We start from the raw sequence: 27808 nt of genomic DNA on the forward strand, positions 1-27808 counted from the left end.
GACCATCGTGGGGTTTGGAGATAGAGGTGGTGAAGGCGATGGGGCTGTCGGAGGTGGAGCAGGTAATGTGGTGGCAGTAGTAGTGGTGGGTTAGAGGTGGTCAGAGGTGACGGTGGCGGAGATGGTGCTGTCGGAGGTGGAGGTGCTCATGAAACTAATGCTAGAGAAAGCAATGGTGCGTGTGAAAGGGATGATGGCTGCATTTACAGAGGTGTCACTGTGACTGCAAAGAGAGGATAAGGGGTCAACTCCCTGCCCACTGGAGGCCTCGTCAGGCTCGAGGGGAGGACACTGGCTCACCCCAGCCCAGAGTGCAGAGCTTGAGCACATAGCGGTGGATGTAGATGTTGTAGACACGCCCCAGGAGAAGGTAGAGGTTGAAGCCCTCGATGGCCATCCAGGTGAGGCAGCTGAGCAGGGCGTAGTGCAGGAGGGCAGCCAGCACCGTGCACGCAGCCCCGGAGGGCCTCGCCAGCACCGCGCTCAGGAGGAAGGTGACATTCAGCAGCAGCACGGAGAAGTGCAGGTTCATGTGGATGTGTCTTATGGAGTCACCTTGCTTCCTACAGTAGACAGGATGGCCTGGGGACAGCACGCAGCAGTGCCACCCCCTGGGCTCACAGATGAGCAACGATGGGGCACTGAAGTGGACAGGGCAGGGTCCCAACTGAAGCCACTGGTCTGCAAGGCTGAGGGGAGCCCAGGTGGGAAAGCAAGGGTGGAGCAGTGGCAGATGGGCAGGTGAGCGCCCAGGCACAGGGTACCTGGCAGGGAGGTGCAGCAGGACGGTGAGCAGCGAGGCGACGACAGAGACACTGCAGCCCACAAAGGAGATGTACTCAAGAGGCACCAGCAGCTCTGCAGGGACCGGGGCTGGGGACAGTTGCTGTGGGAGGGATGGGAGGCTGCAGATGAAACATGGAGTTGCCCTCCCAAGGTCCGTCAGAGGGTCCACAGTGGCCTCACCTTCCCATTCCCCATTGGCCCAGCCCAGTCCTAGCTTGACTGAGGTCATGGCAGAGATGAAGTAGCTTTTGCCTTTACAGCTCCCATCCCCCTTCCTCTATGAAAACTCCCAGTCTGCCATTCTCTGTGCCCACAGGTGTGTGTGGACAGGTGCCTATCAGAGCCCTTCTCCTTCCTGCCTGTTGAGATTGACTCTAGAGATGAGCACATGACACACCATGAGCCAGCAGGACTCACTCCCCAGACTCTGGCTGGCAGAATTGGGTAACAGAGGCTGTTGTCCCATTGGCCTGAAAGCGACCAGAGGATGAACCTGGAATGACTGTCAGTAGTATTATTATCCAGAGGGGAGACTATGCCTGAGGATAAGGCCAGCATGAGGCAATCACAGTTTGAAAAACAAAGTCCTGTCTTAGTAATATTCAGCCCTCTGGCCTCTGCATCAAGCCTTTCCTGAAGCCTAATCCAGCCTTTTCAGGAACATGAGCCTGTGTGTGAGTGTGTGAGTGTGTGTGTGTGTGTGTGTGTGCGCATGTGCATGCATGTGAGTTAAACCAATTTGAGTTGGATTTTCTGTCCCTTACACCAGCTTTTGCCTTTCTCTCTGCCACATACCCTGGGCCCTCTGTGGCTCTGATCCCCTCCCAGGCCAGAAGTGCACCCACCATGAGAACCGCAAAGTAGGTGAGATGGTTGCAGTGGCAAAGCACCTGGGCTGGCGAAGGCTGTTCCACGCGACAGCCCTCAGGGCTCCAGGCCCCCCAGCTGTTCTTGCCGGCTCCCTCCTTCCAGAAGACACAGGTCAGGGTATAGCCTTCCTGAGGGGAGATGTGGGGTCAGTCCCAGGGGTGCAGAGAGGGGCCAGAGATCAGGGTGTTGGGGTCCTGTGAGCCAAAGGAGACTCAAATGCTCCCTTGTCAGCACTTGACAGGCACTGGCTGGGCTGTTATGGTCCCAGGCCAGCCCCACCTCCAGCACAGGCTTTTAGAGGGACCTGGGCTAGTCAGCAGAATTTGCTGAGGCTCAGTTTATCCATCTGAAAGTGGGGGCATTCAGTCCCAGGACACAAATAGGCAGGAAATAAAGGTGCTGAGGCATCATGAGGAACACGGTGGCTTTGCACACAATAGGTGTCCATGGTCAACTGTCCCTTCTCCCTCCTCCCTGTCAATGGGGAGCACCCATCGTCCAGGCCCAGGCCCAGGGCAGGACAGGGAGACTCCATCGTAGCCACTCAGGTGATGGAAAGCTGGGCAAATGACACAGGCCATACCAGGGCACCGCAGGATAAAGGCTGGTGCCAAGGCTTTGAAGGACTTGATTTTCATTCCAGCAGAAGGTACTGCAATGGCAAAGCCCAGCAGTTGCAAGCAAAGGATGACAGTGAAGTAAAAAGTGCAGGAGCCGAGTGCTGGTGGTACACACCTGTAATTCCAGTACTCTAGGAGACAGGCAAGAGGACTTTGGGAGGTTGAAGCAGGAGTATCACAAGTTTGAGTCCCATCTAAGTAACTTAGTGAGACTCTGTCTCAAAATGTAAATTTTTCAAAGGGCTGGGGATGACTCTCGGTGCAAACTCCCTGGATTTAATTCCCAGTACAAAAAAAAAAAAAAAAAAAAAAAAAAATAGTGTAGAGAAGTCCTCACAAGGCTGCAGGGTAGAAAGAACAAAATAGCACTCCAGGCTTTCCAGGGATGCCAGGGATCAGGAAGCAGGGGCACTGGGCTTATGTCTACCTAGTGGCCAGTATCTGTACCTGCTCTCCCTTTGGGAGTACACTCCTCAACCCCAGGTGAACAGGCCCGGCCAACTCCCACATTTCATCTTCCTGGGCAGAGACTAGTTCAGGGACAGGCACATGACCCAGTTGGCCCTTTAGGATCCTGGAATCCTGATTTGCATTGGTGAGAAAAAGCCTTCTGGGAAAAGGGCTTTTTAGCATCCACCTTGCCATAGAATAAAAACAGGAAAAAAGCAGGAAACTACTCCTGAGAGATGGAGAAAGTCTGAGCCATGATGGAAACAAAGCAATCTCTGGACGTTTCATTGATGTGAGCCAGTAAAATTCCTTTGGTGCTTAAACTGGCTTGAGGTGTTTTTCTATCACTGGCCACTAAAAGAATCCTGATGAATGAATGCAATGAGCAAAAGCTTCCTTCTCATTTCCTTGGCAGGAATTTTCACTGTGGGGTGGATTTAAGACAGCTTATTTCCAAGATGGCACCACAGCTCTGAGTCAAACTAATTTGAACACTAAGGCTAACCTTGGAGTGAAATCAACATTCAAAACAACAGCCACGGGCCAGGGATTTAGCTCAGTGGTTCTGCCGCCTGCCTTGCAAGCTCAAGGACCCGAGTTCGATTCCTGGTACTCCCCCCAAAAAAAACAACCACAGAGGGGACAGGGATGGGGTGGAAATGGGGGCACCCCCAACAGTACCAGGCTTTGGTTGTGCCAGAAGCTGATGTTGACTGGCTCCCTAAGGTTGTTCACGCGCCTTTGGTCCAGCTGGGCCCCCAGGACAAGATTATTGAGCAGGGATGAGTTGTTGTTATCCTAAAGCACAGAAGGGCTGAATGGAGGGGGATGGGAGGCCCTTCTGCCCCAATGAGGAGCCAGTGCGGCCTTCGTGTGTCCAGGTGTTCCGACCCAGCCTTCCCAGATGTGCTCTCAGCTCAGCGCCCCGCCCACCTCTGACCTGTCTGACGCAATCCAGCATCATCCCTTCCCTTGCCGCTATCCCAGCTCACTTTCAAAGCCAAGGTTGAAGGGCACCTTCTTTAGAAGCCCTCCTGGGCCCAACCCACCTCCACTCATCCACCGCTTTGTATCTCTATGGTCACAACTGACTTTTAGATGTCTGATTGGAGAGTTCCCTGAGAACAGAGACCTTGTGCCTTGAGTCTGCCTCCTGCACGGGCATCTACAAATTGGGTTTCTTAGTCCCATCTGACGGTGGCAATTGCACCTCCCTACAGCTGTTAAGGAAACTGAGACCCAGCTGGGGTGGCACAGTGCATGGGTGCCTGCAAAGTACCAGGAAGGGTAGGCACCACCCTCCTCTGTGCCCTCTGCTGACCTGGAAAAAGGAGGTGGTAAAGAAGTAGATGCAGATGAGTCGCAGCTCCCTGGGCCGGGCAGGCTTCGCACAGGTGTCCCAGGTCAGCGCCGCAGGGAAGTGCATGGCATGCAGGGCCCGGGCCTATGGGGGCCACGGGGAGGCTGAGTACAGTGTCCAGGGCCCCCGATGGGCCCCACTCCTTGGGTTCCCCACTCCCTGTGAAGTCTTCCCGGCTTCCCTGGGTAGCTTCCTCCTGGAGCCACCACCTGCAGAAGCCTCTCCTTCAGATCCCACGCCCAGGTTTCCACCCTGCCGTTCCAGCCTGGAATCTGGGTGTGCTCCCCGCCAGCTGGGGCCACAAGAAAGAGCAATCTCCCCACACCAACCAGGCATGCAGGGTGCTAGGGAGGGATAGGGACCTGCCTTCCACCTGCCTCTAGCCAAAGGCTGGAAGAAAATACTGTCCCCGAGGGCCCCAGCACCTCCCTCTCTGTTGCTACCTCTCAGTTTGCACAGGAGGCAGTGCTGTCTGTCCGGAAGGAGCCCAGGCTGGGGGCAGCTTGGACTTTAAATCCCCACAGGACTTGGGGCAGAGGCAGTTGCCACCCCATGCCCTGGCCTCTGACCTGGGGGGCCCGCTCCTGAGCAGCACTGCTCAAGGAGAGGCCAGTGAAGTTGCAGCCCAGCTTGAAGACCAGAGACTGGATGGTGTTCGTGCTCAACTCTAGCGTGTTGTCGTGGAAGGTGGCATTCAGCAGCCTCTGCTCAAGGCCATGGACTTGGCTGCGGGCAGGACACAGGGCCAGGGGGTGGAGCCACGGGAGGGGGCTCAGAGCCTGGGAGGACAAGGCCTCCCTCCCAGCCCATCACTCGCAGCTCCAGGCCCTGTCACACTCTGGACTCCCCACTCCACCCAACCCTTCTCCCACTTAGCTCCTGTTCACGTCTCAGTCTGCTGTCACCTCCTCCAGGAACTATTCCCTGACTGCTCCTCCACCCCCTGACCAAAGTATCCTGTCAGCCCAGCCAGTCAGCTGCAATGGCCTCTCCCCGGAGCTGCTTGGTCTTAGGGTCACAGACCCTGCAAAGTCCAGCCACAGTCACAGAAGCCCCATCCCAGAAAATGCAGAAGCCCACTTCGATTTCATGATGGTTAAAGGCCCCCACCCTAGACAATAAACACCAGGAGTGGTGACTGTTTATCCTGTTTACCATAGGTACTCAATAAATGAATGCACACAACAGGTATTCAATAAATACATGCTGAATATAGCACCGAGTTCCCCTGTGGTACTGGAGAAGGAACCCAGGGGCATTCTACCTCTAAACCACAAAACTAGACATTTTTATTCTGAGACGGTCTTGCTAAGTTGCCCAAGGTGGGCTCAGTTTTGCAATCTCCTGCCTCAGCCTCTCAGAGTCCTGGGATAACAGGCGTGCACCACCATGCCCAGCTACATGCACCTTGAGTCTACACCAGACCAGCCCTGAACCACTGGTTGAAAGTAGTGCTGGGGTAGGAGGTAAAGCTGACTGCACAGACAAGGTCAACTCACTCATCAGGAGAAGGGGATTTCCGGCCCTTAGGCCACTCCATTCTCTGCATCCAATGAAGGATCTCTTTTGATGTGATCTCTGTGGGAAGAAAGACTCAGACTCCTCTTCAGCCTGCATCCTCAGCCATCCTCTGCCCCTAGGCTCAAGGCCTGTGAGAGCCAAGCTGAGACTTCTTATGCTTCTCTGATGCTGTTGCCTCCAGGAGGCCAAAGTAGCCCCTTTCCACCTCCCACATCCCAGCCGTACCCTGGACTGCTCCCCCTCACCCCATGTGGCAGAGCTCTCTTACCTGCTGTCATGCCCTGAGAAGTCAGAAGACACAGGCAGAAGAAAAGAGCCCTGCAGCAATCCATGCCCTGTACAAGGTCTTCTCCAAGAACTGGCTCCTGCCCTGGAAAAGGTGAAGCCATTGTCATCATGGTAAAAGCCACCTCTGATTTCCAGGCCCCTGGTATGTCCTGGGGGTGGGACCTGCAATATCATAAGATGAGAAAGTCCAGGCACAGCGAGGGACAAAGGGTCTTACTCTGCTTGAAGGTAGCTGAAATCAGGTCTCTAACTCCATGACCGAGCACTAAGTAATAACTGCCATCAGCTCAGCTTGAGGTGCCCCCCAAAATGCCCTGTTGGGGGCACCCCTGAACTCCAGCCTCACCCAGGGGAAACTGCCTGGGAGCAAGAAACATGGCATCTCATCCTGTCCTGTAATTAACTCATCAAAGGTCTCTCTACCTTCATATTCCTCAATTTTAAAATGAGCAAATAAGCTTCTGCTGAAATACTGCAAATTCATGTCTACCCCCTGCAACCCCACCAAAATGGAAGTGAATGAGCAGGCACTGAATCACAGATGAAACAGTAGGGAAAAAGACAATGGCAGAGATCAGAGATGACAACAAACCTTGGAAGGCACCGAGCAAGTGGCCACCTCGTAATAAATTTGTCAGGCAAAAAGCTGAACCCATTTGCCTGCAGTGGGGAGGAGTGTGGAGAGGTGGGGGAGGGGACAAGAAGCAGCCAATTAGTTCAAGCCTCAACACCTGAGAAACACTGGCGAGCTGGGAGGCACTGGAAACATCTGTAGTAGGGATAAAGGAAGAGGCTAAAACAGGTGGTTGTTGGCTGTGTCATTAGAGTCCAGCTCCCAGGAGTGGTGGCACACATCTGTAATCCCAGCATTCAGGGAGCAGGCAGAAGGATCGCTGTGAGTCCAAGGCCAACTTGGGCTACACAGTGAGTCCAAAGCCAGCCTGAACTACATAGAGCGATCCTGTCCCCCTAAAAAGCAAAAATTAATTAATTGTCCAACTCAGTCGCCAAGTCCCCTGTGCTACCACTCTGCCATCCACAATCCTACTCCAACATAAAGTTCACTCCCTGCAGAAGGTGCACCACAGAGAATTGTAGAAGATGGGAGCTGCATTTTGGTATAAAATATTAAGCCAAATCCCCTCCCATCTCCTTTCCCACTCAGCTTTCAGAAGGCTACAGTAGCCAGGGCTGTGGCCCAAATTAAGAGAAAATTCTCTGAAGAATTGATTATTCCAAGAAAAGTACTTCATACCTATTGACACTTTAGTGTTCTTTGATGAAATGGCTAAGATCCAACTTACAGTAAAGCCTCACCAATAATCAAGCCCAAGCCAGGCATGGTGGCGCATGCCTGTAATCTCAGCACTCAGGAGGCTGAGGCAGGAGGATCACTGTGAATTCGAGACCAGCCTGGGCTACATAGTGAGTTCCAGGTCAGTCTCAACTACATAGTTAGACCCTGTCTCAAAAACAGAACAAAACAAACCAACCAACCAATAATCAAGCCCAGCCAAGCAATTGAGTTTTTAGGTATCAATTCTTAAGTGGTCAAATAGAAACAGGGATCATTTCTTAAGATGCTATCAGAGGATGTGCTCCAACAAAATGAGGATGTAAATAATAAAAGAAAATACAGGGTACAGGAAACCTCACCACAGGAGAAGTGAAGCTGCTATACTAGATGATGTGTGAAGAGAAAGGAAGGCCCAGGCTGATGTTTGAAGAACCACGGGACACATCCCATCCAGAAGCAGGCAGGAGAAAAGGTTCCAAAAGGGAGACCTCGAAGAAAAAGAAGGAAGAAAAGAATATGTAGGCTGATGGGTCTGAACACATGGAAAAATTATTTTGAGGCATGTCTTAGGGAAAGCACACAAAGGAAAAACAAAAGCAATTCATTTCAATAAAACCAAGTTGTACAAGAAAAAAATGTAATCTTGCTATACGAGTTAGCATAATAGAAAATAAAATGTATAATTGAAGCAACAAACAGGAAATTTATTCTTTAACTGTCCAAAAGCCACATTAAAATGATTTCTATTTCCACTTAGGACATAGAGAGTCATAGGAGAATATTGTTCCACCATGACAATGGAAAATCCAATGATGTACAAAATCCATTTGAGCCCTTTGGAGAGCTGAGGTCCAAGGTAAACTAGTAAACTGATTTCTGACAGTAATGGCTTTTGAAGACAATGCTATTGATACACGAAACACATGAATGGTTTGTCCTCTGACAGAGTGTGAATGAAGGGCTGGTTGACACAAAAGTAGATCAGAAGCAAACAACTGATACCTTAATGAATTCTTAATGGCTAGAGTGGCAGGTTTAGAATCCCCAAGGGCCCCAGATGCAAGAGGATTCCACACCCACTAGATGATGAAATTGATTGGAAGGGAGCAGGACCTGAGGGAGGCTCTAGGATGACAGGTAGGACCTGGTAAGGTTTGAGGCTGGATAAGGAAGACCTGGAAAGCCTCCCTGAGCTTGGCCCCTGCAGGAAGACGAGGTGGTGGCTGGCTGCTGCAGATATATCTGCACCCCAGCCTTGATGATGGGAGACCCCCATCCCACGAGTCCCTGACCTACTGCCAGGCCAATATCCACTTCTCCATGGAGGAGTAGGGAGCCCCCACCTGCACCCAACACTGATATTGGTACCCAGGACCTTGCACTGATACAAAGCAGGGTACAGTGTTGGCTCCTCCTCCTCCTCCTCTTCCTTCTTCTCTTGCTGCTGGAAAAACAGGAATCTCATTCACCCTCAAGATCCCCCCATCAGTGAGGCAAAATTTGGTTTCCGTGGGAGGGAGGTACAGAAGTCTGTCTGGGCTCTAGTATCTGCACTGAATAGGAGGTCTAGCTGTGGCAAACGAGAGAGGAACAGAAACAAAGCCCTACTCTTGGGGCTCAAGGTCAGGACTGTCTAAGATTGAAACTAGAGCAAGAGAACCAAGAATCCATTGCCTCTACCACAAATCTTGCACCACATAAAAAGGAGCAGCAGTTCAACTTGAGGAAGGGGCTAGAACTTGCAGAGAGATTCCCTCTGTGTTGCATACATACATGGATGAATGGAGCAGTAATAGTGAAAAAAAATTTCTGCAAGACTCAGGCCTCAAATGAAGCATAAAGCAGCAGCAGCCTTCCCCGGAGAATTGTGAAGCTCATAGTACATAGAACATAAGTATAGCAATGCCAGAACCTAAGGCCAAACTAACTACAGGCTGGCCTGACTCGGGACCCTACACTGCAGCCAGTAATAAGAAATATGCCCATTTCTAGGAATAATTATCATTTACCTCATCCATGACTGCTCTTTTATACACAATGTCTGGTAGTCAGTCAAAGATTAAAGACACATGAAATTAAGTAACAGAAAAGACCAAGGGCTAGAGAGGTAGCTCAGTGGTAGAGTGTTTTCCTGGCATACACAAGGTCCTGGGTGTGATCTCCAGCACCCCACTCCTCCAAAAAAAAGCAAAAACCCTATTTTTGAGATATAAAAAGAGCCAGATAAAAGAACCAGACCCTTTGGGCACAGTGAGGCACACCAGTTATCCCAGTTACTCAGAAGACTTAAGGAGGTACAGTCATTGGTGCACACACATTTAAGATCAGCCTCAGCTTCACAGAGAAAACCTATCTCAAGAAAACCTAGCCCTAGAATTGAACAAACTGTTGAAACCATCGGATTATAGTGGGAATTAGCACATCGTATCAGAGTGTAGTGGGAAAAGTGGGTTTCCACGAACAAGAAGTAAGAAAGCAATGGAATTATTAAGGGCAATCAAGCAGAAAGGCTGGAAATGAAACAGTATCAGTGACAAGGAAGTCTTGCAACAAGTTTATCAGCAAAGCAAACACAGCAAAGACTCAGTGAACTTGAATATGGAGCAATACAAACTACCCTTGCTGAAATACTGGGTTACTCAGCTTTCTGTTGTTACAACAAAATGTCCAAAAGAATCACCTGTAAAAAGGAAAGAGTCATTTTGGCTCTAAGGTTTGGAGGGTCCAGTCCATGATCAGTGCTCCCATTACTCTAGCTTGTGACAAAGTAGTATATCATGATGTGAGAATGTGACAAAATAAAATTGCTTATGTCATGAGCTACAGAGAAAAGGTGTGGTGGGGGGAGACCAGCCCCACAATCACCTTCTGGGACAGATCCTCAATGACCCAAAGACCTCCCAATAGCACACATCTCTCAAAGGTACCACCACCTCCAATAATCCCACCCTGGGCATCAAGCCTGTAACCCAAGGATCTGTGGGGTAATCCAACATCCAAGAGAGTGCAGATAAAAACTAACAGAATACCCAAGAACCATGGGACAAAAGCAAAAGGTCTATTACACATGCGAATGGAACCACAGGGGAAGAAGATAGAACAGAAAACAATAACTAGCAATAAAAATAATAGAAAAATTAAAGAGATAATGACCAAAATTTTTAAAAATTATTAAAGCTTTATAAAACCCAATGGGATAAATGCAAAGAAAACCTCACTTAGATGCATCACCGTCGCATAGCTGCAAAACCAGACAGAAAGTCTTGAAAGCAGTCAGAAAACAAGAACTACTGAATACAAAAGACAAATGGTAAGAACGATGAAACATTTCTCATAATAAACTATACAAACCAGAAGATAATGCAGCCAGATTATTCGAGAAAAATCTGTCAAACCAAAATGTATGCCTAGTGAAAATATCATTCAAAAATAGGACATTTTCAGAGGAACAAAGACAGAGAACTCATTGCCAACAGACCGGCATTAAAATAAATATTAAGGTAAGTTCTTAGGGCAAAAGAAAAATTATATCAGATAGAAATTTGGACCTAAACAAAGAAACAAAAAGTATGGATTTGGGTTTTTTTAATGTATTAAAAATAAAGCAAAATTCTTTATCTGTATAATGTAAAAATAGTAACAATGTATTGTAGGGATCACAATAATTGCTACACTTGATCTTAGCCAAAAAGCCAAGAAGCGATAGGATCACAATAATTGGAAGTAGAAATATACTACAAAAGTATCACAAAGAACCAAAAGATAAGTAAGAATCTAGGCTATTTTAAGTGTTATACTGTAATGTCATTCGAAGGCCAATTATGGAAAGTGAGAAAGTGAAGTACATATCTTTAAAACCCTACAGCAATCATCACGAAAAGAAAATTATGAGATACTGTTAATATGACTGTAGTAGAGATAAAAGGAAATCATTTAAAAATAGTCAATCTAAAATAAGGCAGGACAAGAGGAAACAGAAAAAACAGATGGAATAAGGAGAAGGAAAATAGCAAGATGGTACATTTAAACCCAATCATATAGAAAATCAATTACATTAAATATAAATGGGCCAAATGCTTCAATTAAATGCAGATTGTCAGATTGGATTATAAGAGCCAGATCTAACTATATACTGACTACAAGAAATACACGTTAAATCTTTTCCCAGAAACCCTTCCAACAAAGAATTAATCATCAGAATATATAAAGAACTAAAAACTTAACACCAAGAGAACAAGTAGTTAATTGATTAATAAATCAGCAAAAGATCTGAATAGTCATTTCTCAAATGAAGAAATACAAATGACCAACAATTATACAAAAAAATTGTTCAACATCTTTAGTCATGAAGTAAATGCTTTGTAAAGCTAATACAATATTGAGATTTCATCTCATCCCAGTCAGAATGGCTGCCATCAAGAGAATATGGAAAATGATAAATGCTGGCAAGGATTCAGGGAACAAAGAACCCTCCAGCACTATTGATGGAAATGGATATCCTTGCAGCCACTATAGAAATCAGTATGGAGGTTCCTTAAACAACTGAAAATATAGAACTGCGAAGGGATCTAGCTTTACCACTCTTCAGTGTATACCCAAAGGAATCAAAGTTTACACACTACAAAGATACCTACACACCCGTGTTTACTGTAGCATAATTCATAATAGCCACATTATGGAATCCACCAGGATTCCCATCAACAAATGATAAATAAAGAAAATATCTATCTATAAAGAATGAAACCAGGTGTAGTAGTGCATGACTGGAATCCAAGCACTCTGGGAAGTTGAGGCAGAAGGATTAAAGTTTCAAACCCAGCTGGGGAAATTTAGCAACTTGGTCAAACCCTGTCTCAAAATATAAAAAGGGCTGGGTATGTAGCTCAGTGCAAAGGCTTTGGGTTCAATCCCTAGGGAAAGAGGAGGAGGAGGAAGAGGAGGGAAAGGAGGAGGAGGAAAAATGAAATGATGCCATTTGCAGGAAAATGTGTGGAAATGGAGATCATTATGTTATGTAAAATAAGCCAGGTTTGGACAAGAATCACATTTTCTCTCACATGTGGAATCTAGAAAAAAATGATATGAAAATAGAAAGGGGACTATCAGAGAAGAGGAAGGGGTGGGGAGAGAAAGGCAAGGGACAGGGAGTGTAATGAGGAAGTGAATATGAAAAAGGATGTCACATAAGGGGCTTGGGATGTAGCTCAGCTGTGCTGCACCTGCCTGTTAAGAACAAGGTCCTGAGTTCAATTTCCAGTACAAAATAAAAGTATGTCATATGCATGTGCAAAAATGTCACAGTGATGCCCATTATCTTGTATAATTAATATGCGCTCACTTTTATAAAAATATTAAATATAACGATATCAATAAATTAAATGTAAAATAATGGGAAAAGATATACTAATCATAAGTAAGATGGAATAGCTACACTAATATTCCCTGGGATAAAGAATATTTGGGGAGATAAAGGTTATACAAGGCTAAGGGGATATATCTATCAAAAAGGTGCCTCTAATAGCAAAAATGGCTAGCACTGAAAGGAGCAGCAGATCAACTAACGATTAAAGTTGCAAGATGCAGTATTCTTCTCTCAATGATGAGAGAACAAATGGAGAAAAAGTTGGAAATACAAGACCTGAGCAGCACTGTCAACAACTTAATCTTACTGAGACATGGAAACTATTCCCAACAACAGCAAAATATGCATTTTTTTCAGGTGCACACTAAACATTCACAAAAATAGACCATATTCCTGGATATAAAACAAATCTAGGGCCAGGGATTTAGCTCAGTGGTGCCGCCCTCTGTCTCATAAGCACAAGGTCCCGAGTTCAATACCCAGTACCAAAAAGAAAAGAAAAGTCCAAATACATTTAAAAGGTCTAAAATTATAAAAGGTAAGTTCTACAACTACAGGAAACTAAAGTAGAAATTGATAACATAAAAATGTCTGGAAAAGCTGGGCATGGTGCCACGGGCCCGTAATGCCAGCACTTGAGAAACTGAGGCAGGAGGATTACTTCAAGTGCAAGGTCAGCCTGTACTACATAGCAAGACCTTGTCTCAAAAAAAAAAAACAAAAAGGTCTGGAAAAATCCCCAAACACATGAAATTTTTAAAATGTATTATTAAGTAAACCATAGGTCAAAGACAGAGTCACAAAGAAAACTACTATTTTAGATTGCATAAAAATTAAAACAAACATATTGATTTTTTCAGGATGCAGTTAAAGCAATGGTTAGAAAAAATTTTATATCATTAAATGTTTATATTAGAAAAGATAAAATATTTCAAGTCATTTATCTAAGATTCCACCTTTAAAAAGAATAAAATAATAGGGCATGGTGGTGTACACCTGTAATCTTGCACACAGGAAGCTGAAGCAGGAGGATTGCTGTGAGTTCAGGAGGCTAACCTGACTACATAGTGAAATCAAGGCCAGCCTGATCTACATAGTGAGATCCTGTTTCCAAAAAAAAAAAAAAGGCATAAAAATAAGGTAAAATTAAGCACAAAGTAAGCAGAAGGAAGAAAATAATAAAGACTATAAATCAGTGAAATATAAAAATGCAAAAAGGTCAGGCACTCAGGAGGCTCAGGCAGAAGAATCTCTGTGAATCCAAGGCTAGCCTGCACTGCATAGCAAGACCCTGTCTCAAAAAAAAAAAAAGAACCTACAGACAAAAGGATTTAAAAAAATGGGATGTAGTGTGATGGTACATGCCTATAATCCCAGCATTCTGAGAGGCTGAGGCAGGAGGATCACAAGTTCAAACTCAGCCTGGGCAATTTAGCAATTCATTGAGACCCTGCCTCAAAATAAAACAAAGTAAAAGGACTGACCAAGGTCTTAGGTTCAATCCCCAGTAACACAATATAAATAGATAGATAGACAGAGAGATAAATAAGTAATGGGACAATCTGAGCAACATAGTAAGATCATGCATCCAAAAAAAGAAAAAAAAAAGATAAGGGAATAATATTAACAATTTATGTTAATAAGTTATATACATTATATAAAATAGAAAATTTTTCTTAAAAGACACAAACTAGCAAAGCTTATTCAAAACTCAGCTGGGCAGAGCAGTGCACAAGAGTAATCCCAGAGATTGAGGGAGGAAGGTCCCAAATTCAACCCTAGCCTGGGCAATTTAGTGACTAGCAAGACCCTGTCTCAAAATTTAAAAGTTTAAAAAGTTTGCAGAATGCAGCTCTATACAAAGGCCCTGAGTTAAGTCCCCAGTACCACACAGAAAGAAAGAGAAAGAGAGAGAGAGAGAGAGAGAGAGAGAGAGAGAGAGAGAGAGAGAGAGAACTAAGTAAAGAAAAGAAAAAAGGGCCGGGATTTAGCTCAACGGTTCTGCTGCCTGCCTCACAAGCACAAGGTCCCAAGTTTGATCGCAGGTATACACACACACATACACACACACACACACACACACACACACACACACAATCCCAGAAAGAAAAGAGGAAGGTGGAGGAGGAAAAGAAATAGATAATATAAATAGTCCTTTGTTTATTGATAGTATGTATTAAAGGAATTGCATTCATAATTTAAAAGCCTTTCCACAAGTAAAATGTCAGGTTTTGATGGCTTCACTGGACAATTCTTCCAAACATCTAAGAAATAATAACACCAACTCTACAAAATATCTTATAAAGGAAGAAAAAAGTGACAATCCTAAGCATATTCACTCAGAAAATAAAGGAGGGAGAAATGCTTCCAAACTCATTTCATAAGATCAATCTTTCACAGCCATAGACATAACAAGAAAAGTAAAAGAAAACTACAAACCAATATTCCCTCATGAATATAGTTTCCCTCCAAATCCCCGATAGATTCCAATTCATATCCCTGAAGGACATTTTGTAGAAACTGACAAGTTGATTCTAAAATTAAATGGAGGGTTGGATTTAGCTCAGTGATACAGTGCTTGCCTAGCAAGTATAAGGCCCTGGTTTCAGTTCTCAGCACCAAAAAATTTTTCAATAAAAATTTTAAATAAATTAAATTATATTAAATGGAAAAGCACAGTACCTAAACTAGTCAAAATAATGTTGAAAAAGAACAAAGTTGAAAGACTTGCACTATCTGATAACAAGCCTTGCTATAAAGCTATAGTAATCAAGACAATGTGTTATTGGCATATGGTAGAGCTATGTATGACTGGAACAGAAAAGAGTCCAAAAATGTACCTACAGATCGACCATACTGATTTATATTTCAATTCTTATTACTGTCAATTGATTTTTTTATAAAGATGCAAAAGAATTCAATGAAGTGAGTATAGTCTTTAACAAATGGCTCTGAAAAAAAATCTGATGCCAAAATAAAAGAGAACTTGGAACCATAACTTGTAACATACAATATCTAACTCAAAATGGGTCATGGATTGAAATTACAAAACTAAAACTATAAAACTTCTGATAAAAGAACAAAGGGGAAAATCTTTCTGACTTTAGGTTAAGCAACAATTTCCTAGAAACAATGCCAAAACTATGAATCCATAAAAGAAAAAACTTAATAAATTGGATTTCATAAATTCTACCCTCTAAAGGTCACTGTCATAGGAATGAGAAGACAAATCACAGTTTGTATATTAGTCAGATTTTTGTTGCTATTACTGAATAACTGTGAAGAGCAACTTAGAGGAAGAAAGATTTATTTTGGCTCACAGTTTCAGTGGCTTCGGTCCATGTTCTGCAAGCTCTGAGGCGGAAACATCATGGCAGAAAGGCAGGGTAGAGGAAAACCGATTACTTCATGGCAGCCATGCAGCAGAGAAACAGAGACAGAGTCAATGTAAGGGGCCCAGGACCAAAAACAGTCCCCAAGCTCTTGTGCTTATGACCCTAACTCACAAAGTGTGCTTTACTGATCTCTTTGGTGTCTCTCAACCCAACCAACAAGTTGATAATCAAGAGCAACCATCATAGTCTGAGAGAAAATATATGCAACTACCTATGCAATTTTTTTTTAAATCACAATTTAAAAGACCATTTAAAGACTTTTTTTTTTGTACTTGGGATCAAACTCAGACCCTTGCGCTTGAGAGGCAGGTGGTGTTAAAGACTATTTTAAAATGTGGAGTATATAAAGAACTTTACAACTAACAAAATGACAGAAACACCTAATAAAAGGGAAATGTTTGAAAAGTACTACACCAAAAAGATATATAGATAGCAAATAAGCATAAGAAAAATGTTCATTCTTATTAATAAATAGAGAAATGCAAATAAAAAACACAATGAAATATGACTACACACCTTCCCCAATGTCTAAAGTTAAAACAACAGGTAATGTCAAGTGCTGTTGAGGATATAAAATATCTGGAAAGCTCCCTCTTTTTTGGAGGGACTGAAAAATGGAACACCTACTTTGAAAACAGCTTGGCAATTTCTCATAAAGATACTCTTAACATACAATGAGCAATTATATTTCTAGGAATTTACCCAAGAAAAATGAAATGATATGTCCACACAAAGACTTCCATGTGCAAACGTTTGTAGCAGCTTTATTCAAACCAGCCAAAAACTGGAAAAAATAGCAATATCTATCAACTGGTGAAAATCATCATGGTACATCTATAAAATGGAATAATATTCAGCAATGAAAAGGAATGAACTGTTGAAATAGAAAATGCATTGGTAAATCTCAAAATCATTAAGCTAAGTGAATGAAACCTGACACCAAAGGCTGAATATTTTGTGATCCCTCTTCTATGATCATTTTGAAAAGTAAAAATAATAAGGTTAGACATAAAAGCCATAGTTGCCAGGGAGTGGGAAAAAGATATGACAACAAAAGGGCACACAGCAACTTTTCAGGGCAATAGAAATGTTTTACCTCCTGACTATGATATACATGTTTATATGAGTGTAGGCATTTGTCAAAACTAACAATACCACATTCCAAAGGGCTGAATTTAGCTTGTTAACTCAGATATTAGAAAACCAAGCCAAAAAAAAAAAAAAAACACCACATTGAGAGACTGGATAAGAGGAGATGAAGAAAAGAGAGTCAACCATCCTTCTCATGAGGAAGAAAACTCACAAGGGAATTAAACTCAGCACCTTGCACTTTTGAGGCACATGTGGTACCACTGAGCTAAGTCCCTGGCCCTGGGAAAAGAATTTTTCCAACTTATTCCTCAGACAGAGGACTAATAGCTAGAATTTACAAAGAACTCAAAAAAAAATTAAACCAACTAAAATTAAAGACCTGATCAATAAATGGGGTAGAAAAATGAACAGACACTTCACATGGGAAGAAGTACAAATGGTTATATGAAAAAATGTTCAACATCTCTAATCATTAGAGAAATGCAAATTAAGACAAATTAAGATTCCATCTTGCCCCAGAAAGAATGGTAATCTTTAGGAAATCGAACAGTAACAAATACAGGTGAACCCTCCTCCACTGTTGGTGGGAAAGCACCATTATGGTAATCAATACGGAGACTTCTCAAAGAATTGAAATTAGAAATTCCACATGACCCAGCTATTCCTCTGCTAGGATTCTTCCCCACAGAGCTTAAATCATCAAGCTACAGCAATACACGTTCATAGCAGCACAATTCATAATAGCAAAATCCTGGAAGTAGCCTGTATACTTATTAACAGATGGTTGGATAAACAAAATGTGATATCTCTACATAATGGAATACTACTCTGCTATAAAGAATGTCAAATTTGAGGCATTTGTGGGAAATTAGATGCACCTGGAAAATATACTGTTGCGTGAAATAAATCAGACATAGAAGCTTAAATCCCATATGGTATCTCATTTGAGTGAGGCACAGTACAAACAAAGAAAATGATAGAAGATGGATAGAAAGAGATGAAGGGACAGCTCTCATCCAATAGGGAAGTGCTCCAAGGGAAAAAGGATGAGGGGTGAGGAGGAGGAGGAGGAGAGAAATAAGGATGTGTCACACACAGGATCCTAATAACTCCAATCAAAGTAAACATGGTACTCCATAACATGAGCTAAGATAAATAATATCAACAAGTATGAAAAAGACGATAGAGGAACCAGAGGAGGAGGGGGAGGGGAGAGGATGAGAAAAAAAAAAAAACAAGCTGCAATATGTAATGTAACCACTCCCTAAGGTGACTGTAAACTGCATGAAATGCAAACATAAACTAATAAAATAAAATAAAATTTAAAAGAAATTTATCCTATGGAAATAATAGAGCAAGCTAGGAATACATCCATATAAAAATATTTAGAATGCTATTGTTGATAATAAAGAAAATTTGAAAACTATGTAAATATCTTATAAAAGAGGAATATTGGAAAACAGTTGAGCAAATTCATAAAAAACTAAATGTGTGCCTACCATATGATCCAACAGTGGTGAACTTGGGCTTTTACCCCAAAGAAAGAAAAACTCATGTTCACACAAAAACCTATATATGGATACTCCAAGCAGCTTTAGTCATGATGACCCCTAACGGAATAACCTCTGTGCTCCTTCAAAGGGTGAACAGTTAAATGAACCGTGGCATACCCATACCATGACTACAGCTCAACGATGAAAAAAAAATTTAATTAAAAAAAAACTTCTGATACATACAAGTTGGATGACTCAAGAGAATTAGAATTATCCTGAGCAAAACAAAAAAGCCAATTCAAGTGTTGCACCCTGTATGATGTGATTTGTATAACGTGCTTGAAATGAAAATTATAGAGCAGGGACAGATTCGTGGTTGGCAAATGTTGGGGAGGACGTGTGTCTTTGACGGGGAGCTGCAAGATCCTTGTGGTGATGGAATAGTTTTGTGTCTTGACTGTGGTGAGGGTTACAGGAATTTACATGTGTAATAAAATTGCACAGAATTAAATATACACCCATACTATGCACGCAAATAAATGAGTGCAACAAAACTGGTGGAATCTCAATAAACTCTTTGAATTGTACTAAGTCAATCCTGGTTTTCATAGTGTACTACAGGAACATAGGATATTACTACCAAAAGAAATTGGGTGAAAACACAGAATTTATCTGTACTATTTTTTGCAAGAAATTGTGAATTTATAAGTTTCCCTAAATTAAAAATTTATAGACAGTAAGTAGATTAAAATTTTTCTATTAAAATTTATATTTACGGCGCTGGGGATTTGGCTCAGTGGCACCACTCCTGCCTTGCAAACACAAGGTCCTGAGTTTGATCCCTGGTACAAAAAAAAAAAATTATATTTATATAGCCAGGTTAATGAAAAGGAGGTCCTATCCCTGCTTGGAAAGAGCAGGCTGAAAACAACTCACAAGATAGAATCACATGTATGGCAAAGTATATTTATATGCAAGTTCAAGCGTATTGAGATATTTAGAAGGCTAATTAACCAAAATGTAAATAATGTTGTTTTGAAGGAAGCTTTTTTCCCTTCATCTTTACTTTTTTCTGTTTCACTTAAATTTTGTACAACTGACATGTATTATCTTCACAACAGAAAGAAAAAGTTTTTAGTGCTTAGAATTTTTAAATGCTCCAGATGATAATTTATCAATACAGAAAAATAATTTTCCTTCTGAAGAACAAAAGACATGTTTCAAAACATCATCCCATCCCTGCAAAAAAAAAATCATACTTTTTATATATGCAAAAGCAGAAAGACACACATGCAAGATAAATGGTTGCCACTTCTAGGCAGAAAAATTATGGACTTATTTGTACCATATTAGCTGTCTGTATTTTCTGATGTTTCCCCAAATGGTGTAGTTACACACTTCTTAATTTCTATTTACTCTTTGGATAGCTTAAAAATTTACATCTTTCAAGTGTAAATAAAAAACACAAAAGGCTCTAAAAACAAAATAGTCCTCCAATCTGCAAACTCAACCAGTTGGTGCTCAGTTCACTGTCACCGGATACCAGTTGGTAGAGTTTTGTGTATCTTCCAGATTTCTTCATACAAACATAAGCAAAGAGGGTCTCCCCAATTTTATACCAAAAGAAATAGCTGACTCTACATGGTAATCTGCACTTTGCTTGTTTCCCTTGAAAAAGAGCCTTCCATAACAATGTTTAGAAAGACTTTGCTTTTAAACTGCATATTCTAACCTTGTAAAGATAAGCCAGAATTTAACAGTCTGCTGTTAAAAGCCAGTTGTAGCAGTCCTAGTCTTTTGCTCTTATAAACAGTGCAGCTATAGTTACATCATTTCCCATGCACGTCAGTTCACCATGTGCCCATTTGTATATCTGGTTGGACTTTTTCCTAGCAGTTTCTAGAAACTCTTTACATAACAGGAAAAGCAGCTGTTTGTTACATGAATTGCAAATATTTCTCCTAGTTTGTCATTTGTCTTTTAACATTATGTATGTTTTGTTTTATGTTTCCTTTTATTTTGTTTGGATTTTTTTTTTTTTTTTTTTTTTTTTTTTTTTTTTTTGGGTTTTTTTTTTTTTTTTTTTTTTTTTTTTTTTTTTTTTTTTTTTTTTTGCCATGTAGAGGCTTTTTGTTTTGTTTTGTTTTGCTTGTTTTTGTTTTTTTGAGATAAGGTCTCATGATATAGCTGAGACCAGCCTTGAACTTGCAGCAATCCTTCTGCCTTGGCCTCCAGAGTGCTGGTTTACAGACATGTGCCTCCACTCCTGGCTTGAGATATCATTTTAAATTATTTTAATATCAGTATTTTCTCCTTAGGCATCTGGAGTTTGAATCACAGCTAGAAAAACATTCCCCTACTTTAATGTTATTAAGAAATTCAGCATCTCTTCTGGTATTTTCTGGTATTTTGTGGGGGGGTGAGACACATAGGGTCTTGCTATGTAGCCCAGGCTGGCCTCGAACTTGCAGAGGTCCTCCTGCCTCAGCCTCCCAAGTGCTGGGATTACAGGCATGTACCACCACACCTGGCTTCTTCTAGTATTTTTATGGTTTCATTTTCACATTGGAATCTCCATTCCATTACATTGGTCCAGGAACATGGTGTGAGATACAGACCCAATTTTATTTTTCCCCAATGGTCACCCATTTTTCACAATACTATTTATTAATGTAACGTTTATTTACAGAAATGGAAATGATGGAATCAGAGTGCCAAATTCTTATTTATCTGGTTATTGTTCATTTATATGTCTGTGTTACTGTCTTTGGAGTCACCCGCCCTCTCAGAACCTGGGAAAAAATGAGAGCCAAAGTTTGGGGAGACCAAGAAAGCTGCTAAATACACAGTGCAAAGGACTTCAGATGAGAAAACCAAGCCCAAAGTAGTAGAGAACCAAAGAGTGCAGAAAGAACCTCTGCCCAACTTGTCCTGCCCTTCACAGCACTAACAGGGAAACTGAGGCCCAGCAGGCGGGTAGACTTGACCTTCAGGGTATGCACCCAAGGACCAGGTCCCCAGGCCCTGAGCCACACTGCTCCCAGGCAGGCACTGAGGGAAGAGGACCCTGACCCCTCCTTACAAATGAAGAGATCAAGGCCCAAGCAGAAGTGACCCTACCTCAGCACACGGGGTGGAAGTATGGTTTCTACGCCCTTTCTCAGGGGCAAACCACCATCTTCACTTCGACTGGTAACCTCCAAGCACCCTTCCCGTCCCATGCACCATCACCCCAACAACCTTGGACATCAGGCTCCCCTCCTAATAAGTCATTATGTGGGGGCCTCTGGGAATCAGGAATCCCTTACCTGACTTCCAAGATGGCTCCAATAGATTGCAGGAACACTGAATACCCACAAAAGAAGTAGTTTGCTTGTGGTTCTACAGCAGCCAGGTGGTCAGAATGGGCTGAAACCCAGTGCTCCAGACTCCAAATCCCAGTGACTGCTGGGTAGCTGAGCTGAGCCACTGAGTGGACAAGTAAGACCCTAGTTAAGCTAAGAGAGAGATGAGGAGACACGTGAAGCATGGAACAGACTTGGAAGATGCAAATTAGTAACCAGCTCCAGTATTCAGTGTCCAGGCTCTGTGACATTGGGCAAGGAACTTAAATTCTCTGGGCCTCAGGTTTCCTCATCTGCAAAATGAGGCTGAAGAGCCCTATTTCCCAAAGACAGAGACTCAGACCACCGTTGAGCTTATCCGCACTCCTGAGAGTCAGGCTCTGATCCAGGTGCAAGGCTCCGAGCAAAGTCCCTGGCCAGGAGTCCATCTTCTTTACTCCTCAAGCTGATCACACCCTCGTGAAAGCCCACCCTGCCACTGTACATGACCTCACTGCTCCACTAAGCTGCTGCCTCTGCCCACCATACCGCAGAGCCTCCACCTCTGGCTTCCTCCTGGTGCACGTGGGGAGTGACCTTGGGTCTCTGCCAAACAGCCCTGAGAGCTGCTATTTTTCACAGAGGGGCAAATAGAGGCTGCAGCACAGCCAGCAGGTAGTCCTCAGGCCACACGGTGCTCAGAGAGGAAGTTGACTGGTACAGTTTGCTGAGCATCTCATGATCTCTCACCGCTGTCACTCAAGGTACAGGTTATAGGACCAGCCCCATTTTCCAGATGAGGAAACAGGTCTAGATAGGTCCAATAATTTTCCTCAGGCTACATGAGGAAGTTAAGACTTAAACCCAACACCTAATCACTCCTTCATTTTTCTTTTTAAAATTTATTTTTGTCCAGTCTGTGGATGGTATAGTGAGTTATCACCCCAGCCCTTTCCCTCTCAGGTTGAAATCGCCTTTTCTGACAACACAGCTCTCCACATCCCACAGAACTAGAGTCGCCACCCAGAGTGGAAGGAGTTTGGGTCCCCAGCTTGCTTCTCCTGGGACATCGCGAGGCCAGTGACCACTGGGAAGGGTCAGTCCAGGGCACACGGGGGTGTGGGAATGCTGTGGATAAGGACAGAGAGCTGGGAGAGAAGGAAGAAAGACCCAGGGGACTGACCTGTGCTGCTGCCACTCTGCTACCCTCGTCTCACCCCTCTTGCTGCTGCCGGAAGAAGGGGAAGTCTGAGGCACCAGCTGCAGTAACCTCTCTGTTCACCCCCCCACCCCACCCCCCACACATACACTCCCACTTTGCTTCTCTTGCCTTTTTCATCCCACCGCACACTGCGCCTTGGTTTCACTTCTTCTTTTGCTGCAGCAGCTTCTGCTTCCTCTGAGCTGATACTTAGGCCAAGCTCTCCTTCTCAGGGCCCAGCACCTCTAGGGGACAATTGCACCTCCATGGAGGGGTGTGAGGACTGGGCAACACAGTGCAGTGCAGGACCTAAGACCCACCTTGGCCCTGCATATTGGGAAAAGCGGTATCACTGCCCTGTACCTCAGTTTCCCCATCTGTAGAAAAGGGAGAATGACCTCTGCCTGACCTGACAATCCACAGGATGAGCGATGGCAGGGATGTGAGGCAAGGGGTAGGCCAGACTGCCTGGCTTCCAGCACCAAGCCACCATTCATTAGCTGAGTGATTGGGGCAAGAAACTTAAACTCTCTGAACTTTAGTTTCCCTCATAGCAGTACCACCGGGTAGAAATACCGCTGCAAAGTCACCAGAAGTGTTTTGTAAAGTTGCCATGTTTCACAGATGAGGACCCTGTAGCCCAGAAAAGAGAAAGACCTGGCCCTAAATTGTCCAGTGGCTGGGCCCTGGGACAGAGGCCTCCCGGGCAGCACAGCTCAGAAAGCACACCCAGAACAAGTGGGGCAGTAAACAAGCTGCTTCTCCTTGAACTGGGTCCCCACAATCCTGAGCTACACCACTCTCTGAGGAACTCTAAGGAAAGGAGGGAGTGAGGGTGAGTGCATGCGTGTGTGTAGGGGGAAACAGGGTGTCTGCTGCTTGAGCCCCAACCAGAACCCCTGGGAAAATTGTGACTCAGGAATGTGCTCTTCCATCCCTGAGGGGTGGGAGTGGGGATGGAAATGCAGTAACAGGGAGAAAGCAGACAGGTCCCGGCATGGTCTCCTGCCTCTGCGCCTGCCACATGAGCGCTGTTAGCATCAACCCAAGCATAGCCCACAGGGAGCACTGTGGCTCTGTGGGAGAGGGCAGGGGAGCTGTGCTTTAGAAGATGGACTTGTCCCCACCTCAGGGGCAGCACAAAGGCTCTGCAGGGACATTGGCCATACCCCTGCTGGGTGACTTGGGTAAGCCCTTGCCCTCTCTGCAGTCTGTTGTAGTTTTGTGGTGCTGGGGATGGAGCCCAGGACCTTGTGCATGCTAAGCAAGAACTGTATCATTGAGCTATACCCCCAGCCTTGTACTTTGGTTTTCTATGACAATGACCCAGATCTTGACCTCCAGCTCTTCCTGTCTGAGGTCTCCTGGCCACCTCTAGGTTTGAACCACAAGTCACCTCCTTCCTCAAGTGTAAGCCCAAGCAGCTAGTTTCAGGGTCCAGGAGGAGACCCTCCTCCCTTACCCACCACCCACAGCCCCTCTGTTTCCCATTTGGGATGTCAGTTATTTAGCCCTGCACTCCATAGCCTGGAATTCACTTCCGTATGTTCTCCTGCTCAAAAGCCAGGGATGACTCCGTATGGCTCTATTCCACCAGGTTCCATTATGTGCTGGCCATATTCAAGCCTACCTTCCTGCTTGGCCCCAGCTGTGACACACAGGGACCTCGGCAGCCCTCCACCAACCCACCACTTGGGACTCAGCTCAAGTCCTGCCTCCTCCTAGAAGACTTCTCTGCCCTCTACGACCCTAAAGAACATTCTAGAAGCTGAAGTATGAGAAAGCATGCCAGGGCCCTGCTCTATCACCCAAACAATAGGGCCACATACCACTCCTAGAGAAGTGTCTGCCCATGTGGGGGCTACTCACCCCAGTGGGCTCTAAGGGGAATATACGTGAGATCCCCAACAGGTCACCAGTGCAACTGAGTCACATGGTAAATGTGTCTTTTACTTCTACTCTTCTCCAATCTTGGTTGCATACTGCAAAAGCCTTGGTTTAGGGATAAATTATCTTCAGTCTCTTTCTAATGCTGACTTAGGTTCTTCTGACTTTTTCTCCCATTATTAGACATCAAAACAAAAAAAATTTTTTTTTTCCTTGCAGTACTGAAGACTGAACCCAGGGCTTTCAACACTGAACTATAACCCTAGCCCCTTTTATTTTTTATTTTGAGACAGGTTCTTGCTAACTCACTAATTACTAGCTATCAAAAACAAGATATTTCATTTTTTAAATTGTCATGATAAACTATATATAACATAAAATTTACCATGTTAACTATTTTTTAAGCATAGAGTTCAGCAGCAGTCACATCATCATCCTTGTGTGACCACAACCACCATCTTCAAAACTTTTTTCATCTTGTCAAAGTGAAACTGTGTAGCCTTTAAACAAAAACTTTGAATTCACCCTACCCTAGGCCCCTAGTGACTGCCCTTCTGTCATCTCTTATGAATCTGACTACCCTGGGTACCTTCTGTAGTGGAATCCAACAGCATTTTATGTTTCTCAGACTGGCTTATTTCACTTAGCATAATGTCCTCAAGGCTCCTTCATGTTGTAGCACGAGTCAGCATGCCCTCCCTTTTAAAAAATGAAAAATATTCCACTGTGTGTATATATACATTTTGTTTATCCATTCAACTGTTAATGGACACTTGGGCTGTTTCCACCTTTCAGCTATTGTGAATAATGCTATGAACATGGCTGTAGAAATGACATCCCTTTAAACAAAATTTCTAGACAGATTTTAATAACATTGAATAACATTGTTTTGTTTGCATGCTATTTATTTGTATGATTTTTAAAATTTATACTAACGTAGATTTCCTATTTATCCTAATAATAGCAAATAGTCCCCTAAAATGTAATACACCCTGGACTGGGGATTGAGCTCAGTGGTTCTGCTGCCTGCCTTGCAAGCGCGAGGTCCTGAGTTCAAGCCCTGGTACAAAAAAAAAAAAAAAAATTACATACATCCTAAAAAGTGAAACAATTTGTAGAAAAATGCCTACTAAACAAAGGCTCAAGTGTTATATGCATTGATGGCAAAGTGGTGATGGTATGGGACAAAACTATAGTGCAGGAAATGCTGTCACAGGCCTCAAGTCAAAAACCCCAGTGTCCTGAGTTGGGGACAGAAGCCCCTGCTGGGGCCACTGGGGAGCCTGACACCACATTAGCATGATATTCAGATACCTGGAGTGTGGAGTGTTAGAAACAAGGGTAAAACGGAACTCTGGGGCTCTGAGAACCCCTAATAAGATCTTCAACTTCTAAGTTTTACTTTCCTCACTACAACACAGTGGTGACAACACCCAGCACACGGTTACTGTGACATTAGGTGACCAATATGAGCAGCCCAGCCTATGGCCAGAATGCACCTTGGATCTGAGCAGGTGGGTGCCCTTCCCAGAGCAACCCCTTTCCTCAAGGCAGCATAGTATCTCTTTCTTCCTACCGTGAAAGGGCCTCATTGTGTTGAGGTTATGGCCAGAGTTCAGGTGCAGCCTCTACCACCATCTCCTGTCCATCCTCACTACCAAAACCTGGGGAAGAACTCCAGGCTTTTGGTTCAAGACTGTCACGTACTGGCTGTGAGACCCTGTGTACATCTTGAGCCAGGACCCTTTATGAGCCTTCATCTCCCTGGCTCTAAATTTTAGATGACCTTCTCCTGACTTCTCAAAGTCTTAATCTCTAAACTGCACAAGAAGCCACTGCAACATTTCCAGATTAGCAACCTGTAAATGCTAACCACAGTTCATGAATTCCTACCAAAAGTAGTCTCCAAGGGATTATCAGGGCCATCAGTAGCCAACTACACCAAGCACATAAGCAGGTGGACTGACAAGTGAAACTGCATATCTTGCAAAAAGTGTGAGATTTCATGAAGTTGATGGAAGCAAATGAGGGAGAAACCAGCAGTGAATGACCACAGACAAAGGGAACATTTACAAGGGAAGTGCCTGGGCCTTCCAAAAAAGAAGTGATGGTTATCAAAGGATTGAGTGAGCCTTGGGTTTGAGGAAGCCCTAGAATACTTTTGAGAAAAACCAAAAAAAAAAAAAAGCTGCAGAACCTCCTCAGATGAGAACGCTGCTACGTGCTCAATTTTGTCAGGAAAATAGTCTTCAAGTATTAGTATTTGATTTATTCTTTGCTCCATCTAATGCGTGCATGATTGCGATTATAATCTAAATATTTCTAATTATGGAGTGGATCTAATTTATCTACAGTTTTTCTAAGTAATAACAGCCCAGCCAAGCTCACATCTGTGAATTTTTCATCTTTTTGGAATAGATTCACCTCAGGCAGCCGTCCTGGGGATGGGATGTGGTGTATAGAAGCCCCCGTCCCCTACTAGACAGCAAACAACCTACTCCCAAGAGAGGAAGCCCCCAAAGGGCTGTGCACCTGGGGGGAGGTGAGGCGAACGTCCCCACCATGCTTCTTTACCCGAGTTGAGCCTGCTTTGGTCAGCCCTTTTGTTGGACAAAACGTTCCCCGGCGAGGGCACAGACTCATTGGCCCGCGTCTACTCAGTGGCAGCGCTGCCAGCAGAAAGAGTACAGTCAACAAAAGTCAAAAACTTGATAAGCACACTCCACGTGCTGAGCAGGGACCGCGGTGCCATTCGGGCTCCATCCAGGTATGTCCCTGGCGCTGGGGGAACCGGAGGCGGGAAAGCCGAGCCCGCCGCCCCAGACAGAGCCTTCGGTCCCCCCCACGCTAGGGTGGGGCCTCC

General features: G+C 44.0%; 1 protein-coding gene across 2 annotated transcripts in view; it reads right to left on the reverse strand.

The window, feature by feature from the left end:
* Adgrg5 (adhesion G protein-coupled receptor G5) overlaps positions 1–23092 on the reverse strand; it is a 38092-nt gene extending 15000 nt beyond the window's left edge. For both annotated transcript variants that reach the window (XM_010638885.3, XM_010638887.1), the window contains exons 1-10: positions 23041–23092; positions 21843–22031; positions 5876–5977; positions 5586–5664; positions 4656–4812; positions 4048–4170; positions 3408–3524; positions 1632–1784; positions 765–886; positions 301–563 (exon numbers count right to left, since the gene is read on the reverse strand). In XM_010638885.3, the coding sequence (XP_010637187.1) occupies positions 301–563; positions 765–886; positions 1632–1784; positions 3408–3524; positions 4048–4170; positions 4656–4812; positions 5586–5664; positions 5876–5939 (1078 nt within the window). In that variant the 5' untranslated portion in view covers positions 5940–5977; positions 21843–22031; positions 23041–23092. The remainder of the gene's footprint in view (positions 1–300; positions 564–764; positions 887–1631; positions 1785–3407; positions 3525–4047; positions 4171–4655; positions 4813–5585; positions 5665–5875; positions 5978–21842; positions 22032–23040) is intronic.
* Between the last annotated feature and the right edge of the window lie 4716 nt (positions 23093–27808).

Source organism: Fukomys damarensis, unplaced genomic scaffold (genome assembly GCF_012274545.1).
Source record: "Fukomys damarensis isolate Sample0158 unplaced genomic scaffold, DMR_v1.0_HiC HiC_scaffold_32, whole genome shotgun sequence".
Lineage (NCBI taxonomy): Eukaryota > Metazoa > Chordata > Mammalia > Rodentia > Bathyergidae > Fukomys > Fukomys damarensis.